The following is an 18,416-nucleotide window of genomic DNA, read 5'->3' as shown; positions in this document are numbered from 1 at the left end:
AATTTGCCCCAAACACGGTGGACCTTTAAAATTGTCGGCACCTTTGAAGTCCTATTTTTCCGCGCGAGCTAGACATTGAAGTCCACGGAGGATCTCCGTGGATGCCACCGCGCATCTCCGTGGATGTCACCTGTACCTCCGTCGATGCCACCGTGTACCTCCGTGTGATAAAACAAAGAAATAATTTCCGAAATGATTCACCCCAAAAACCTTTTCACTTAGGCAGCATGCATGCCCCCACCCCATTACTTATTTAGAAATTAGCTATCAATCATTCAATTCTTGTAATTGTCGTTTAATGATACGTTGGTGTTTTCGGTACATATCCGTATGTAGACTTCCCTGCAGACGTTCACACCTTTTTATGAAACGCCCAAATTCTCGACATCCTGTATATAATAACACCTGTGTTATTCCTACCACTCGTCGGTACATTGTTTCACGGCACGTGCAGCACAATTTCACCAAATAAAAGAAGGGTCATGAACAACAACAATCACATGCCAGTAATTTCAATTTGATAAATAGCAGTTCAAAGAAATGTGTACCATAAGCAATGGTTTATTTTTACGTAAAGTTTTCATTGTAATTAGGAATATGTGATTAAGGTCAGATATATACATGTACATGTTTACATTGGAGATGAATTTCATTATGTACTCCACTGTGATGCAATGTGAGCAAAGAATCACATTTTTATCACCTAAACAAATAAATATTAAGAATATCTTTACTTTTAAACAAACCTTTAGAAAACTCCGTACTTTCATTAAGAAAATAATAAAATAAAATGTGCTCCCCTACCTAGAATGCCCATACTTCACATTAATAATAACACGTTTTTTTTTTAAGTTAGTTTTTTTTTCTAACTTGATAAATACTTTATTACACGCATGTATTATTTACTAAATGTATATATAACATCTTTTTGTCTTTATATTTTTGTATACCATTGCATAATGGTGATGAGATCCAAGAAATTGAATTGAGTACATGTAGTCTTGAACTATCACAAAGTATAGAGTTGACAACGATTGAAATAAAAATGCAGACGTTTTCTCGTCTATTCAGTGACTCACAAACTTGCGCGTCTTCTAAATGAAAGTTGTAAAACAAACGTACTAGGTTTTGGTCAATTATAACATAATACGGGGGTAAAATTCATCTCATCTGCGCTAGCAATGGGTTTTCAGTCAACTTTGCCTTCGTGGACAAATAATCTCGGCTAGCGAAGATGGAAAAAAAGAAGCCTAGATAGTCCGCTTGCATTAACATGTATTATGAAGGTGAAATCGAAGAATTATCCAGTAAATCCAATGATGTTGCAGTACATATAGCATGTATTTATTTTATTTTATTTTTGACTGAGAAGGAGATAGACAGCTAAGCACGTAACATCGTTTTAGAAGGGGGGGGGGGGGGACTCATCCATTAGTCCTAACCCGTACCAGCCCAAAAATTTAACATGTAAAGAAAACAAAATGGGAAATAAAAAACAATATCAGAATGAAAGGGGATGGATCATTAATCAGAAAGAAATAACATACTTTCAAGATTTATATTGAGCGTATCAAACTTCCCGTATCTGCATACATTCATGGATATTATAATCAATGATTGATAATCTTGCTTTCATTATCTAATGCATCTAAAGATTAAATTAAACTAGTTCATGAAAAAAAGACTAATATCAATATAAACAGAAATGACTTCACGATCATTTGCTTTTATTCATATACGCTATCGATTATTAAAATTTCATTATCTAATGCATCTAAAGATTAAATTAAAGATTTTAATAATCGATAGCGTATATGAATAAAAGCAAATAATCGTTACGTCATTTCTGTTTATATTGATATTAGTCTTTTTTTCATGAACTAGTTGCATTTGACACCGAGGATTTACATCCTTAAATATTGATTACAGGCACGTAGAATCGGAGAGGGTGTAATTTGAAAACTTGAAAGTTAAGGATGTAGCCTTGTAGCTTGTAGCGACCTACCCACTGCACGATTTAAGAAATTGAAGTCGGAAGGGGGAATTGAGACAGTTTCAGATTACTACCCCCCCCCCCCCCCCTACACACACACACGCTCCCAATTTAAGGTTATTTACGCACCATTTTTGTTGTTATTTTATTGCTTGTCAAGAAATTTACACAACTTAACCAGCAACATACCCCTTCTGATACATTGAAAAATATAAGTAATGTTAGCGCGGGGCTCTATAAAGTTCAATCTGCAGTTTGGTCATACTTCGCCATTCAATAACTTATTCAAAATTAAAAAAAAAAAATGTTTGTCGGGTTAGCGGTACTATGATGTATGACTATAACAATGACCTGTGTATAACTTGTACATTCCATGCAAATTCGAAGGGGTGTTCGCCTCAGTAGAACAATGGGGGTCAGCTAATCCGTGTATTTGAAATCAACAGAAGTGCTTAGCTTCTTGCGGAAAGTGTGAAATATATTGGGTCGGCGCAAAATACCCGTGATCTTAGACTAGATCTGATATCGCGCCGACCGAATATATTTCACACTTTTCTTACGAAGTCAAAATCCAAACTAGCTAACCGTAATTTAGTTATACTGTGACAAAGATCCTAGGAATTTGCATGGTATATACTTATTATACAAAAATCATTGCATTATCCAGACACTCCCGATGAACATTTTTTGTTATGAAAATCTCTACCAAAGTACATCGAATATAAGTCTCGGTCAAATGTAATTAACTCGGGATTTTAAAAATAAATCATTCGATGGTTTGTATTTTTGCTTCTATTAATTACGTAATAAATTAATTCCAAATTGTTAATAATCGACAATGCTACTTTCTATATTGGATCAAGTTATATTTGTCAAGATGCATATTAGCACAATATGATGGAAGTAATTATGTTAAACAGTGCATTTGTCAGAGAGAGAGAGAGAGAGAGAGAGAGAGAGAGAGAGAGAGAGAGAGAGAGAGCACATCGGTAATTATTAAACATCCCTATCACATGTTGTACATGTATGTTTTTCATTTACTGAATATACTAATTCGCATTCAAAACAGGAATTGCTTGCAAGTACGCATTATTTAAACATAGAATTTAAGAATATTTTAATGAAGAAAGAAGACTATTAAAGAAAAAAATTTCAAAACCAGGTTTTCTTAAAAACATAATATATAGTGTTTGGTATCGTTGGAATTGGCTCAAAATGCTGAAAAACAATATCAGTATCAGGAGGGAAAATATTGACATTTTTTTCTTTTATTAAAATTCCATCCTTATCTTGATTATTTGGCCTGCGGCACATTTTCCCATCTCCCGCAAGGCGCCCGTGGCCAGAACAAAGCTCTTAGCAGCTGTGTGTATTCGCAAATAACACACACCGTGGAACACGGAGGACACGGTGTATCTCCGTGGATTTTCCACCGTGGTCATTCCACGGTGGGGTGTATAAAACTCGTGTCGTGTACTGTATATCAATATTTAAGAAATATGAGACATAATGATATATGTTAGAATACTAATTTTTATGCCCAGAATAGTGCATGGATCCATAATCATATTCATGTATAACAATGTGTCATTTACGTTGTTGACTCAGTGGTAAGGATTTTTGCCTTGAGTCAGCGACATTGTCAGTTCGAGCCCCGCTCGTGCTTATGTTATGTCAAACATTAGTCGTAGAAATAAGTTTATATTCGTCAAAAATTCGGCATTTAGAAGTGTGAGCCGCGGGTTTATCGGACGAAAACTTAAAAATGGAGGGTCCGTGTTGCAGGAGGCGTCAGTACGTTAAAGCATCCAGTTTGTGGCGCCTAACTTTGAGTGAAGAATTCTTGAAGGAACATGATAAAAACAGACAAAACAAATCACAAATCCTAAATGTTTGTAATGCACTGTATGTATTTTCAATGTTTTTATTTATATATTGCACAAAAGCACATACGCTATCAAAGAAAGTTCTAGATCTTAGTTTAAACATATACGAAATATATCAAATTATTTCATACACTGGTGTGTTTTCCAAAATATGCTGGTTAAATCAGGCACTGTCAGAAGTTTGAAAACCCAGTGCAGAAATACAAACAGAAGACAAAACCTGTCAATGACGGATCAATAATATGCGTATAACATAGTATTGCTCCTTTTTGATGAACTAATACTATCTGAATTTTATGTATTTAAGTGTGTGACACAGGGACATATGGAATAAACTGCTCCCAGAATTGTTCTCAAAACTGCCTCGTTGAATGTGATTCTGTTGACGGATCCTGCACATTTTCCTCTGGGTGGACGGAGTCCCCTGGCTGTAGTGAAAGTAAGTGTCGAACTCATGTTTATAAACAATTATTTCATCTATCTTCTGAAACGACAAATATCAAGCTTGTTTAAAGCTCTTGTAAAGTCCTGTTTCCTGAGCATTTTTGATATACAAATCATGGAATCAATGCTGCCTGGATCACGCTTTACAACACTTAGACTCTTTGGATTAAATGGTTTTGGCAATGAATATAAGGTTTTACGTCTCCTCCCTCCTTCGTGAACTAGCAATCACAATGGGAATAAAAGTTCTTCTAAATAAAACCATGCCATATAAGTATATAAGTTACATTTTTACATTTACCTCCTCAACTTACCACTTGAATCCATACAAATAAAACTACTCACACACAGTGGGGTGTACCAACAGTACATTACTATATACAATGTTCTTTTAATTGACAGAATATGCTATTTTTAGCATACATACCTGTATAAGTAAATCAAATATACTATATGTTTTTATTAACCATACCGTTGACAGTTTTAGCTAACATGATACACAAGAGAAGCAATCTGTTTTGTTCAAAATGTAATTAACGTCTAGAGATATTTACAACTCTGAATATCAAACATTCTTTGATTTCTCTGAACTTAAATAACCTTTACGTTAAAAAAGTCAAAAACTTTACTTGGAATATCATTTCCCCAAATCGACTTCCACGTGACGTGTGTTCCTTGGAAGGTTTGTACACTCTAGTTACGGTTCTACTCGCGATATCATCAATATTTAGTGATAACTGTTACTTTAACTTGATACCGAAGTTTATTATCGTTTATACATGTACCTGTTTAGATCACTGTTCGTTATCTTCGCCTTTCATCTTTCGAACCTAACTGAAACTGAAACTGTTTTTATTTGATTTAACGCCTAATTTTCCACAAAGTATTCAATGGCGTTGTACATGTATAATATAAAAAGCTTTAAAAGAATAAACAATACATCATACACATGCAAACACACTCTACATATACTAAACTAAAAACATATACATTAAAACTGTCTAAACAAATGTGTTTTCAATTTGGCTTTAAAAGTATGCAAGGTGAAGATAATGAACAGTGATCAATTCCTATAAGGAATACAAAATAGATAGTTGGGCAAACACGGACCACTGGACACACCAGAGGTGGGATCAGTTGCCTAGGAGGAATAAGCATCCCCTGTTGACTGGTCACACCCGCCGTGAGCCCTATATCCTGATCAGGTAAACGGAGTTATCCGCAGTCAAAATCAGTGTGCCAAAAACGGCTTAACAATCGATATGAAACACGTCAGACAGCATTTGACCCAATGCGAGGTTGTATTGACGTATGTAAAGATTTGGACTGTCTTATTTCAACCGGACCAATGGTTCGAAAACTTTTATCACTGAAATGTTTACGCTTGTTGAAAGCAACAATGTAGCAACTCTCAGAAGATTGAGCGGAGCGCAACGTTTTATTTGGTACCTGTTTCGTTAAAAGTTCTGTTAAATACAATGGCGCTTCGCCCACATGACACTTATACATGAAGGTCAATAATTTAAATGATATTCTAGAATCGATAGGTAACCAATGTTGGTCAATGAGAGCACCCCTAGAGCTGTCAAATGTCTTACGATTTCGACCAGTACTGTTTTACAGCTGTATTACCAGTGAATTTATCTGCTGATCTGTCAAATCTTTAAGAGCTATTGTGGGTCATTTTGAATTAGGTACCCCATAGTTTTACAAAAAATAATATTAAACATTTTCAAATATTCTCTCCCCCAAAAATCTAGAATCTGTAAAATGTTAAGGAAATTGTTCTCTATTACAAATTGTAATCCTTCTTATTCATATTATCTAGTGATCGGAAGTAATAATGAATTTAAAATTTGAATATTGTTTTCTTTCAGAGGCACCTATGGTCAATAATGACGAGTATAGTACCCCGGATGCATACATCGCAGCCTTGTCTATCTCATTGGTTATCAACTTTAGCCTTGTCGTTGTCATTGTTGTATTATTGAGGTAAACAATGTTTGTGGGTTACGAATATTCTGCATGATTGTATAAAACCTTTGTAATTTATATCAATTCTGCTATATTTTAGCCTACTCTATAACAGAAAACAAGAGAAGCGTTCGTCTGAATATATCAATAGTGCCGAACCATTACCGCCATCAGAAATCACCGATAACGATGTACACCAGTATCACGAACTTAACATGTGCAATGATATTTCATATCAGAATCTGTCATTAAGAGGTCATTCATAAAATGTATTTTGAATTAAACTGATTCTTCTCGTTTTCATTATGATGATTCTTATTGATACTTCATTTGGATATGTATTTGAAGGATTCATCAATGCCAAAGCTGTTAGAGCATTTTCTACATACTTTCCTAAGAAACAATATACGTGTTACTTTTAACAAGTAACGCGTATTCTATGTTGAAGTATAACATTTTGTATTAAAGCAAATGACAAAGTTAAAACAAAAGGAAGAGAAGATGCGTGAAATAATAGTAGAATTTAACGATCCACCAAATAGAAAATAATTTCTCCATTGATAAAAGGTGAATATAGCGAACAGTGATCAATCTCATAACTCATATAAGCAATACAATTAGATAGATAGGCAAACACGGACCCCTGGACACACCAGAGTTTGGATCAGGTGCCTAGGAGGAGTAAGCATCCTCTGACGACCAGTCACACACCCCATGAACCCTATATCTTCATCAGGCAAACGGAGTTATCCGCAGTCAAAATCAGTGTGCCAAGAACGGTTTATCAATTGGTATGAAAAACGTCAGACAACATTTAACCAAATGATATGCTGTATTGACAAACTAGATCGTTATAACGACCATAGAATTTGCGAAATACTGACTTTAAACGAGACTGTTGAAACCCCTATACCATCAACTTGTTAATCAGTAGCTTGCCTCGATTTAAAGCTGACCATAGGCAGAACAAGCTCTTGCGTTTCAAATCAGTTGAGATATAAACACCATATGTAGGTGATAATGAAATATTCCTTTTTTATTAGTCTTGTTAAAAGTCAGCCTTTCTCAAATTCTACGATCGCTAAATGTATAATGATCTGGTTTGTCAATGCAACCTATCAGTGAGTCAAATGCTGTCTGACATGTGTCATACCAATTGTTAGACCATTCTTGGCACACTGATATTGCCTACAGTTAATTCCGTATACCCGATCACGATATAGGGCTCGTGGGGTGTGTGACAGGTCGACAGAGGATGCTTACTCCTCCTAGGCACCTAATCCCATCTCTGATATATCCAGGGATACGAGGTTGCCTAACTCTCTATTTTGTATTGCTTATAGGAGTTATGAGATTGTTATCTTCACTTTTCATAAGGAAGAGGTAATGAAAATAGTACTGATATGTGAATAAGTGTATGTTTCAAAACAGAATGTGAACTTTTACAACATAGTTTTAAAATAAATAACTTCTGATGAGAAATCGTAGGTTTGGATCATATTTTTAGTTGAAGAGGAAATGAACAACTCTATACAATACATAAACAAAAATTTATGAATTGTTAGTATTAAAAAAGACACATCATTGTTTGCAAACTAAACAGGTAGTCTCTATTATACTTACCAATGTTGAATTAAACAAGAAATAAAAAGTAAATGTTACGATAGAGAACCCTCACAGCTACAGTTGTATGTGCGATACATAGGTCACAATTTGTGATACTTCACTTAAAACTGGTGATGTCCTCACAGGATTGAAACAATTCCCTAATGGGACGGAAAACAAGGAACTTGAGCCACACACAATGACGAATTAGCAGGGATATTATTATATCATATATATTTCATTGTCAGGCTTACAAGTAGCTAGGCACGGAATATGACAAAATTACAATGTGTGAACTTATCTTCACGCCCATTCTCAGTCACGTCAATTCTCCAGAAGGAAATGTTGGAAAACATTAACTCATCAGGCCATTAAATGCCTCAACAATTACAAATATGACAACTCTTGATCACCTTATTTTCTTCAGTTTAGAATAACACTTCCTTGTTTGTTTAAGAATTCTAACATGCAAACGCTTGTGTTTTTGATATTATTGAGACTAACTTTGTCATCTGGATACCGTAAGTAAACAATTTTCATATCATCTATGTCTATCTTACTAGTAACACTCTCATTTGTGAAGTAAGGTAGTGAAAATTAGTCACTAATAAACTGTGCTAACAATCAATCGAAACAAAGAGTGTTTCTATGAATGCAATCTCTTACTCACCTTTCTTTATGAATATCAACGAAACTGATTTATGTTTAATATATCAAAGCATAGTTTCCATCTTGTGAATATCTTGCTGGTCTTTGAGTAACAAAATACATATCAATTTGTTTTCATTTCAAAATAGAAATTGATACTAAAATCAGGAATAATCACTTAATTTTACATGTATATTACAGTTTTAATTAATGTAATATTTTCCCAGCAAAAAAAATATTTTGAATAATGAATTAATAATTAATCTAATGACAAATGCCAATCATGTTCACACAAGTCGTACAGAACACAGAAACTGCCTCCTACGGTGATCCAAAGCGAGAAGTTACAAACGACTCACGGATTACTGTAAATTCCTAGATATACGCGAGGAATTTATTATTGCGTAAATTAGCGAGAAACATCATTCGCGAAATAAAATAACTCGCTTTTAATTTAATAGAATCAAAATACATGCAACAACTCTTGATGAACAGACACTCGCGAATATATGTTCTCGCGATTTGACGTCCATGAGTCATTTCACGATAATTAGTACTCACGTAAATTAAGGAATCTACAGTGTATCATGACGAGCCATGAATGACACTGCCTCCAAGTGAATTCATCAGCGAGACTGTTCATTACTTTTTGATCACGTATGCCTACTCTACCGAGTAAAGCGAGCTCGAATCCATCCGTTATAGCGATCGTGGTACGAGATAACGGTCATACCTAACTTACCCCTCATGTAAACTGGCAAGCTGGTATTGATCCTAAAATATCCATCGCAAGCCATAAGCTGTTATTCTAAGCAGTTCTAGTTCGCTATATACGCTGATCCACCAAGTCACAACTTACAGCACTTCACAAATTCATGTAGTCATAGATGCACGGCGCTATTACAAATTGTGTCAAAGTAATGAAAGATGAGAATAACAAACAGTGATCAATCTCATGACTCTTTTAAGGAATACAAAATAGAGAGTTGGGCAAACACTGGCCCCTGGATATATCAGAGGTGGGATCAAGGCCTGGAAGAGTAAGCATCCGGTCATTCTGAAAAGAGGAAGGCAGAAACAGTATATTTATTCAAAAAGCATTACTTTAAAACCAGAGTAAAACTAAGATATTTCCTTTAAAGTAGTACAAGATAGGGCAAAAAATAGGATGTAATCATTTAAAATCTTCTCCTCAAGAAACACTGAGCAACAAACTTAACTTTACATGAAAACGTCCTAACATAGTGTAGATTAATTCTCACCCACTATTGGGCCCCAAGGTTTTATATTGTCTACATTTCAATAATTCAACAACAGCAAGGGCATGATTAGTCATATTACTTATGATGCCCAGTTGTAGTTTGATTCCACAGTTTTACATAGTAATATATAAGGAAATATCTTTAAAACTCTCCATTCTACACAACAGGGTCATGGGTAGTCATCATAAGGTATACAATGTATAACGATCCTATTATACCTCAGCATGAGAATTCTATCCAACACATAATCTGATTGGTCTAGACAGTCACGTGCCAGGTTTGATAAAATTTCATATCTCCTTCTCAAACATCATATCTCCCCATCATATTTCACCTCTTCGGCAGCCCCATGCATACATTTTAAATCAAGGTAGACTACAGTTTTTTGTGACGTTACAATAAGTCAGAGTCATTGTACTTTCATAGTTCGTAAGGCACAAAAACTGGTTATCATGTCATTGTATTTCGTTGTTTGTACCCTCTAATACGTTGACGGCGCGGTGTTACCGTGAGGGCGATCTCAGATACATGCAATAATAGATGAGCGGACTGCAAAATGCATTTTTGTAGTCTTGCTTTGTTTCGGTATAATAAACAATTTATTGCATGAATGTTCGTGAGATATGAAGATTTAATCACCCAAGAAAAATCGTTCCCCTCGGGGAATATACTTTGGGGGGGGGGGGGGGGGGGGATAAATCTTCATATCTCCCTCACTACAGTATCATGCAATAAACGTATGATATTTCATATCTGGTAAATGGATCGTGGGATTTTGTAATCATAGTATAATTTTCAAGAGTTTATCGAACAAAAGTATTCCACCATTGCGATTTACAAAATTTTGATTAGAGCTTGATTTAATTCACCTAAAATTTTACATTTAATAAAAGTCTATGGAAAAAGCATGTTTAATTGAAATATTTTAAAAAGACATTTATTTTTCATACAAATATCTTGGTAAAAGGTAACATAAACTTTCAATTTATGAAAATATGAAATACAATTAATCATTTACCACACAAACTTTTAAAAAAGAATTAGAGTTTCATTTTTACCAAGGACGGAGAACTCTTCCAAGAATGGTCAGGTTCTAATCATTTACCAGTCATGGAAATTCGATCTACACTTCACTTTCATCATTATTTAAAATAAACGTTCATAAAAAATTGTTCAATATCATTTTGTTATATATTGAATACCTTCAAGTAGTTAGAATTCAAGTTTGCTCATGATGAGTCCCAGAAATAGAATGGGGTCACATCAGGAGATAAAAGTTTTAAATTGCGAATATTTGTAAAATCCATTGAATCATTTTTTCAACAGTAGAAAGGTCACACTAAATCATATCAAATTTGCAAACATTCTCGAGTTGTGTGGATTCAAGTTTTTTTCATGTCCCCTCAACTATACTCGGGGACATATTGTTTTGTCTGCCCATGTCTCCGAAACTTTAACCTTGCTCATAACTTTTGAATGATGAGTGATCCGGTTCGCATATTTTACGTGTGCATATCTTGTTATAAGACCATTCTGTTGATAGCAATGTTGTTAACCTTACTATCTAAACTGAGCTTTTCTAATCACCTGTTGTCTGTCGTCTATCTGTAAACTTTTTTTTTAATTTTCGCCTACTGCACCAATTTCAATGACACTTGGCATAAATCATTCTTGTGTTCAGGGGTTTCAAGTTTATTCAAATATGGGACCATGCTGTTTTCAGATTGGAGGTAATGAAGAAAGTGTGTCAGAACTCATACTTGACCGATATATATATATATATATATATATATATATATATATATATATATATATATAATGCTAGATAAAAACTACATGTAACCAAATCTAATTGTAAAAGTTGGCCTAATATCTACTTGAACGACGGCTATTTACTGCATTTGTGATAATATACTGCACTCCCATTAATCAATGTTGGACCATATCAACTATATTGAAACACATTATTTCCCGTTTTTACAACCAAACTGTGGAAAAATACGAGCATTACAACTTTAAAATTGTAAGGTCTTCCATGACTGGATAATCTGTCCAACTTGCTGGAAACTTTAACATCGATTCCTCTCATATTAACTGGATACGTTGAGATACTATATTTTGACTGCAACAACTATAGAATGGATTCATTCTTTTGAGACACGCGAATGTGGGTGTCAAGGTTATTTCTTGTTAACGTGTAATTTCAAGGTCACACTATTTTCGTACGAAAGGATCTTGAAATTCCATTAGTGCAGATATAAAATATAAATACGTGTATTTTCTCTTAATCTTCAGCATAACTACTACGTATAAACAATTTATATCTATTTGAACTTGAAACATACTCAATATGATTTTGCTCATCAATCCTTACTCCTGTCATACTTCTACTACTTATTTTTTTAAGTTTGATTTTATATTGTTTAAATGGACTGGTTCACGATTTTTGTTAAAAATATTTTTCATTTTTTATGTTAAACATTTAAAATATAATTAATTCAATGTTGACAGTCAAAATTCTGACTTTCTGAATGCAAGAATAAAAGCAATGTTTTAGCCTTAAATCTGTGTCATGTAAACAAAGACTCGAGTCTTTTTATGTAAACAAACAAACAAATCCAATATTGATTTTGTAATATAATGCATCTTAAGTTTGCATAGTCGCAAATTTTAACTTTTTGATGACACATTTTACCCCTGAAATGTGAAAAATATAATAAACATAGATCGATATTCATTTCTTTTGAAAATTTCGTAAACAATATCATACCGCAATCCTTGTTTACAAAATAAATAATAAACTCTCTAAAATGAGCTTCTGTGATAATGAATAACCTTAATTTTCATGTGAAACCTTTCAAACACATTAGACAGTAGATTTTGATCATTAAAAGTGAAAAACAAAATTTTGAGGAAAATCGTGAATCAATCACCTGAGAACATTTCACTCATATGGAGACGTCACCACTGCCGTTGAAGGGCTGAAAATTTAGGTCTAGATGCTCGGCGTTTACGGTCTTTGCGCAGGAAGGGATATCTATCGTGTCATACCTGCTGTGATACGGGACCTCAGGTTTTGCGGTTTCATTCGAAGAACCACCCCATTTAGTCACCTCTCACGACAAGCAAGGGGTACTGAGTGTGACGGTATTCCATATATTGTGTACTGACATTAAGAACTGCTCCCTTATCTTATTTTATATGCATGTTACAATTACTAATCTTCTGCTTATGTAGTCAAGTATTCAATAAACTAGAAGCCATGCTTGCGTTCCTTTGTGCACCTGGAGGTATTTAAATGGACTTGTACGATATGAAACTCTGACAACCTATTCTAACCTGGATCCCCAATTTTTTGGAAGTTGTTATATAATAATCCTGGGGTGTGATAAGATACACAATGACATTAATAAATCAATTTGGTGTGTCTGATCATATAAGAAAGAAAATGCTTTTCTCAGTATTTTACTGAAGGAAATATTAGGAGTAGGGCGTTTAAAATATCCCTCTGCCGGGACATCATACAAATGATATATAAATTTATCAAGATATCATATCAATGTCCTGTTTCTTTTGTTAGTTACGATTAGCTACTCTAGTTTCGAATATCCGTTCTTGTTTCGATTTTGTTCAACTGCAGACAATATTTTGATAGCGGCTATTTTACCATTATTTGCTGAGATTCACTTATTGAATATCTAAAACCTTTATGATTACAAAGAGCATGCAATTTTGAAACTCCTTAATATGGATGACAGCTTCCTTTGCTCCTCCGCTATGGCGTTTCACTCCATCATCCTTGAAATTTCGCTTTGTCGTCCTCGCATTTTCCCATCTCCGAACTAAATGGTCGTCCTCGTATTTTCCCATCAGAGTATGATATATTTTTTTAATACTTCATTATGTAATACAAAACAGTAAATGCTACTCATCTCAACAGAATATCACAGTTATTGAAGAAAAGTGCCTTGTTGTCCTTAAAATGTCAGCAAATATTCACTTATTGAATATCTTAAACCTTCTTGATTACAAAGAGAGTGTAATTTTGAAATTCCTTAATATGGATGACAGCTTCCTTTGCTCCTCCGCCTTGGCTTTTCACTCCATCGTCCTTGCAATTTCGCTTTGTCCTATTTTCGTCCTAAATGGTCACTTTCGCATTTTCCCGTTTTCGTCCTAAATGGTTGTCCTCGCATTTTTCCAGCTTTGTCCTAAAAATGATAGATTTTATTCTTACTTCATTATGTATTACAAAACAGAAAATGTTACTCATTTGAAAAGAGTATCACAGTTGTTTAGGAAACGGACCTTGTCTTAAAGTGTCAGCAAATATCCATACTTGTGTATAGCAATTAATCGAGAAATCATGATGAAGATATGTCCTGATCATCAATCGATGAAGATTGCATGAAATATTACACAATGTCATTTGATAATTTGCATGTATGTCAACATGTACTCCACAGTATTGATAGACTAGCTGATTACCATAAGATCAAACAAATCGTGGGTTATGCAACTACAGCTACATTTTGGACTCACAATTTGTTTTTAAATCATTGTTTCTTGTTGTTCCTTTATCGCAGAGAGTAATTTCCAAGATCCTCTTTAAGTGTTCGCTGCCGATCATTATCCAAAACTCCTGGTCAATCTACGTAAGTATAACTGTATGAAGACAAATCAGCATCCCTCTTTTAGAAATTTGTATAAAACTTTCTTTTCCAATTATTTATTTTCATTCTGCAGAGGGAAATGTTGAAAAACTTTAAACTTCATCATGGACATTAAATGCCTTAAACATAAGAAATATGACAATTGTTGATCACCTTATTTTTTTTTTCAAATAAACCTTCTTTGTTGTTTTAGAATATGAATATGCAGACACTTGTCGTTTTGATATCAATGATACTGACTTCGTCATATGAATACCGTAAGTAAACAATATATTGTTTATATCTATTAACTTTCTCGTTCGTAATACGGTCTTGTGAAGTGTTGTTACTAACATTACTACACCTTACTAACAATCAAACCGAAACAAGGTAAGGTCCCCATTTTCTACAGTTCAGGGCTGAGTTTTACTAAACTTCTAATCGTACGCAAGAAAATTTCGTACGTTTTAATTTAAGATACGATGCTTCTGTTTTACTAACGTGTTCTTAAGTTTCCATCGTAAACTTAACTTACTAAATATTCGCAACTTACGATCAGACGCTGTGCAAGAGCATTTGTCTCTTTCACTTTCAGTATTTCATAGTACATGTAAATTCATTATGGATGTTCAGCAGTTGATGATGTCCTCATTGGAGATTTAACAATTTTGAAGCATATAAAATTTAAAATAAATAATTACTAAAATCAAAGAATATTTTTGTACAAAAATGTATTTGTTTTTTATGATTGCATATGAAATATTAATTTTATTCATATTCTTTTTAAAATACATTTCAAACTATTGTAAAAAGTATATGGAAACGAAAATACATTATAATATTGCAACCGCCTCGAGGTAGAACGTTCACCCCATATGCAGAAGGTCGGGATTCGAATACCGCCCACGACAGACCTAAGTCGTTAAAACAGATAGTGACAGTTCCATCACCAAAACGCTCGGCATCAGGTGTGAATGTCACGGGTCCTCGGAGATGACTTTTTTCTTTAAACGAATGTCCCGTGTCACAGTAGTGTGGCACGCTAAAAAAAACCTCACTGCTCAATGGCCATAAGTGCCGATCATAGGCCTAAACTTGAAGCCTTTCACCGGTCTTGGTGACGTCTCCATATGAGTGGAGAATTCTCGAGAGAGACGTTAAACAAGATACAATCAATCAACAAATTATTGTGAATTACTACATACACTGTTAATACACTGGAATTATCCTCTTAATATATATACTTCACATAACAAAATATATATACATGTACGAAGAGAAAAACCTGCAAAGTTTCCGTCTCACTATTTATTAGCAATATTGAATATTTCGGTGCATTTACCAACACATGCCCTGGAAAGAGTTTAGAAGATGTACACCAGAATGTGTACACCTTTGCTCTTGATTATACGATTACACTATGTGGTCGGTAAAGACAAATAAAAACACGCCTTAATATTTTAAAAGTGGAAGTACACGTGCATTGAAAATGGACAAATATATGTTCTACCCACTTGGGATGGGGAAGGGGGATGGATATTGTGTACCCTATCTCTATATGTAGACCGACATAACTATTCATTTTCTTTCAAGCTCGGGGGGCGGTCGTTCTGGCCCTCGCCTACACATTGTTGAATCGGTATATATGAAAAATAGTCAAAATGTCTGTTTAATAGCAAGCCCGGCTGTGATAATCGTGAAATTTTATAAATATAAAATAATCCAAGTGTAGCGTTGGAGTATTTCTTAAAGAACATATTAGAACAACACCATATTGTACGTAATCCGAATATCCATTACAATGATTAAATTATATTACAACATTCGCGTATAATAAAATATAAATAATTTGCTATATGTAGTGATTGTAGACCTACCATGTTAGGATCCCTCCTCTCATTTCTATAAGGATACACTGAGACTCATTCAAAAGCCTCGGTAGAATTTGATATACAGAGTTTGTTAGCATATATAGTAGCATAGCTCATTTTTGGCGTGCAGGCACACATATTGGGCCCGGGAGAGGGTGACGTAAATTAATATATATGTTATTTTGTATGTGAAATTTACGCAAAATTGATATAGTCACGGTAAAAAAAAAGTCAAACAGTAACAGAGAGAGAGAGAGAGAGAGAGAGAGAGAGAGAGAGAGAGAGAAAGAGAAAGATAGAGAGAGAGATTGCTCATTTGTATTTAGATTCGGTTTGTATTTTATATTTTGTGTTGCACAGAACAGTTTCTTCAATATTAGATCCGCCACTTCATCATTTGCATTATGATGTCAAAACATAGAATATGACGTCACATGTCATTATTTATTGTGTGGAGATTGAACTCGATTTTCCCGTGTCAAAATATGGCTGTGACATCCTAAAAAGTAATCTTGGAAGTGAAAATATGGGAAATTTCCACAGTGAACTGATTACGTGTTTTTGGAAACTTATAGCCTAGCATTCAATGAGTTCTATATTTGTCAAAGTGTGAGAACTTCGCTTCTGTAGTTAAAATTTTAACGGGGACGCAGAGTCAGAGGTTTGTTTTCATTTTGTCTCCAAATGCTCTGGAACATCGAACAGCATGTGGGCAGCCATTTTTATTTAGTTAACAAATAACTTACGAAAAAAATATTAACTTAAGATAGCCCATAGGCTGTCATGGAGTTACGATTATTTTTTTTAAAGTAACTTAAGTTATGAAGTTTGATCAGACGGATTTTTATCGTAAGTTAAGGTTACGATGAAATCTTGAACTTACGAAGTTTAGTAAAACTCAGCCGAGTACACCACATATTCCAAATTAGTTTTCTTCACACAATGTAATGAAACTGAACCAAGTTTAACTAGTATTCATTTACTATCGTACATCAAAGTGTGGTTTACATTGTATAAATTTGCAACATGATTATTATGTTTTACTCGACTTGGAAAATATAAATGCATTTCACGTTTTCTTGTTAAAACGCTGGAATAACCCTATAAATTTTACACATAAATTTAAATTTTTGATTAATTATGACGATGCAGCTACCATTACTTCTTCTGATCAGAAGTATGTTTGTAAGTGAAAAGATGATTATTTTGACTCTCGGATAGCAATAGAATAGGTTTCTTCATTAACAGAAATCCTATCTCAGAATAAGGAGACCGAGCAGGCTGAGGAGGTAACTGGCTGCCAAGAAACTGGAACATGTCAGCAGTATCAATCCATTCGTGCAGTAGATGGATACATTAACACGTGTACAAGGACTGAAAAAATTGGAACACCAACAGCATTGCCAAATAAATGGACATGGTGGTACATTGACCTTGAGAAAGTACTCAGCATTTACAGCATCAGACTACAGTTCAAAGACTATGGGGAACAATATGGTATGGTTTGTATAGTTTAATTATCTATGTCTTGATACGTAAGTTTTTATGTCCACTTAATTCGCTATGTTTTCATCTTTCCTCTTTAATTTTCACTAACATTATCTTAATGAGTCCTCTGGTGGTCAACAATTAGAAATTGCTCGAATCTTTTCTATATATTTAGTGGCTTGCTAATTATACCCATCTAATTGTTTTTCTTTTATTCAAAACGTAGATATTACGCCAGCAGTTTATGCTATCCAATTTTAGTAACTACTCTACATACAACATATTCGCAATGTTATTGGTGTAAAATTACACAAAGAAAGGTTTCATTATATTCTACAAATTAATCATGTCAATCAAATTAAATGTGTATTTTGTAAATTAATACAGTGAAAAGCGTTAATTTAAGATACCCTTTCATATTTATTTCGTCAATTTCATTTAGAATGTAAACGATGATAATTAAAACTTTAAGAAATTCTGCATCTAACATATGGTGTATCACAAAGTCTCAAACAAAATGCATGTTAAGAGGGATATCAATTAATCTTGTTATACTTTCATGTAATATACTCCAATCTGATTGGTCAAGAAGC

General features: G+C 34.1%; 1 protein-coding gene across 1 annotated transcript in view; it reads left to right on the top strand.

The window, feature by feature from the left end:
- LOC125682902 (multiple epidermal growth factor-like domains protein 10) overlaps window positions 1–18,416 on the top strand; it is an 85,121-nt gene that overhangs the window by 16,870 nt on the left and 49,835 nt on the right. The window contains exons 3-7 of the mRNA XM_056161487.1: window positions 4,187–4,318; window positions 6,201–6,315; window positions 6,398–6,552; window positions 8,322–8,423; window positions 17,584–17,832. Coding sequence (XP_056017462.1) covers window positions 4,187–4,318; window positions 6,201–6,315; window positions 6,398–6,552; window positions 8,322–8,423; window positions 17,584–17,832 — 753 coding nt within the window. The remainder of the gene's footprint in view (window positions 1–4,186; window positions 4,319–6,200; window positions 6,316–6,397; window positions 6,553–8,321; window positions 8,424–17,583; window positions 17,833–18,416) is intronic.

This window comes from Ostrea edulis, chromosome 4 (genome assembly GCF_947568905.1).
Source record: "Ostrea edulis chromosome 4, xbOstEdul1.1, whole genome shotgun sequence".
NCBI classification, from domain to species: Eukaryota; Metazoa; Mollusca; class Bivalvia; order Ostreida; family Ostreidae; genus Ostrea; species Ostrea edulis.
The sequence above is the reverse complement of the archived record's forward strand: the minus strand, read 5'-3'. Positions and strand labels throughout refer to the sequence as shown.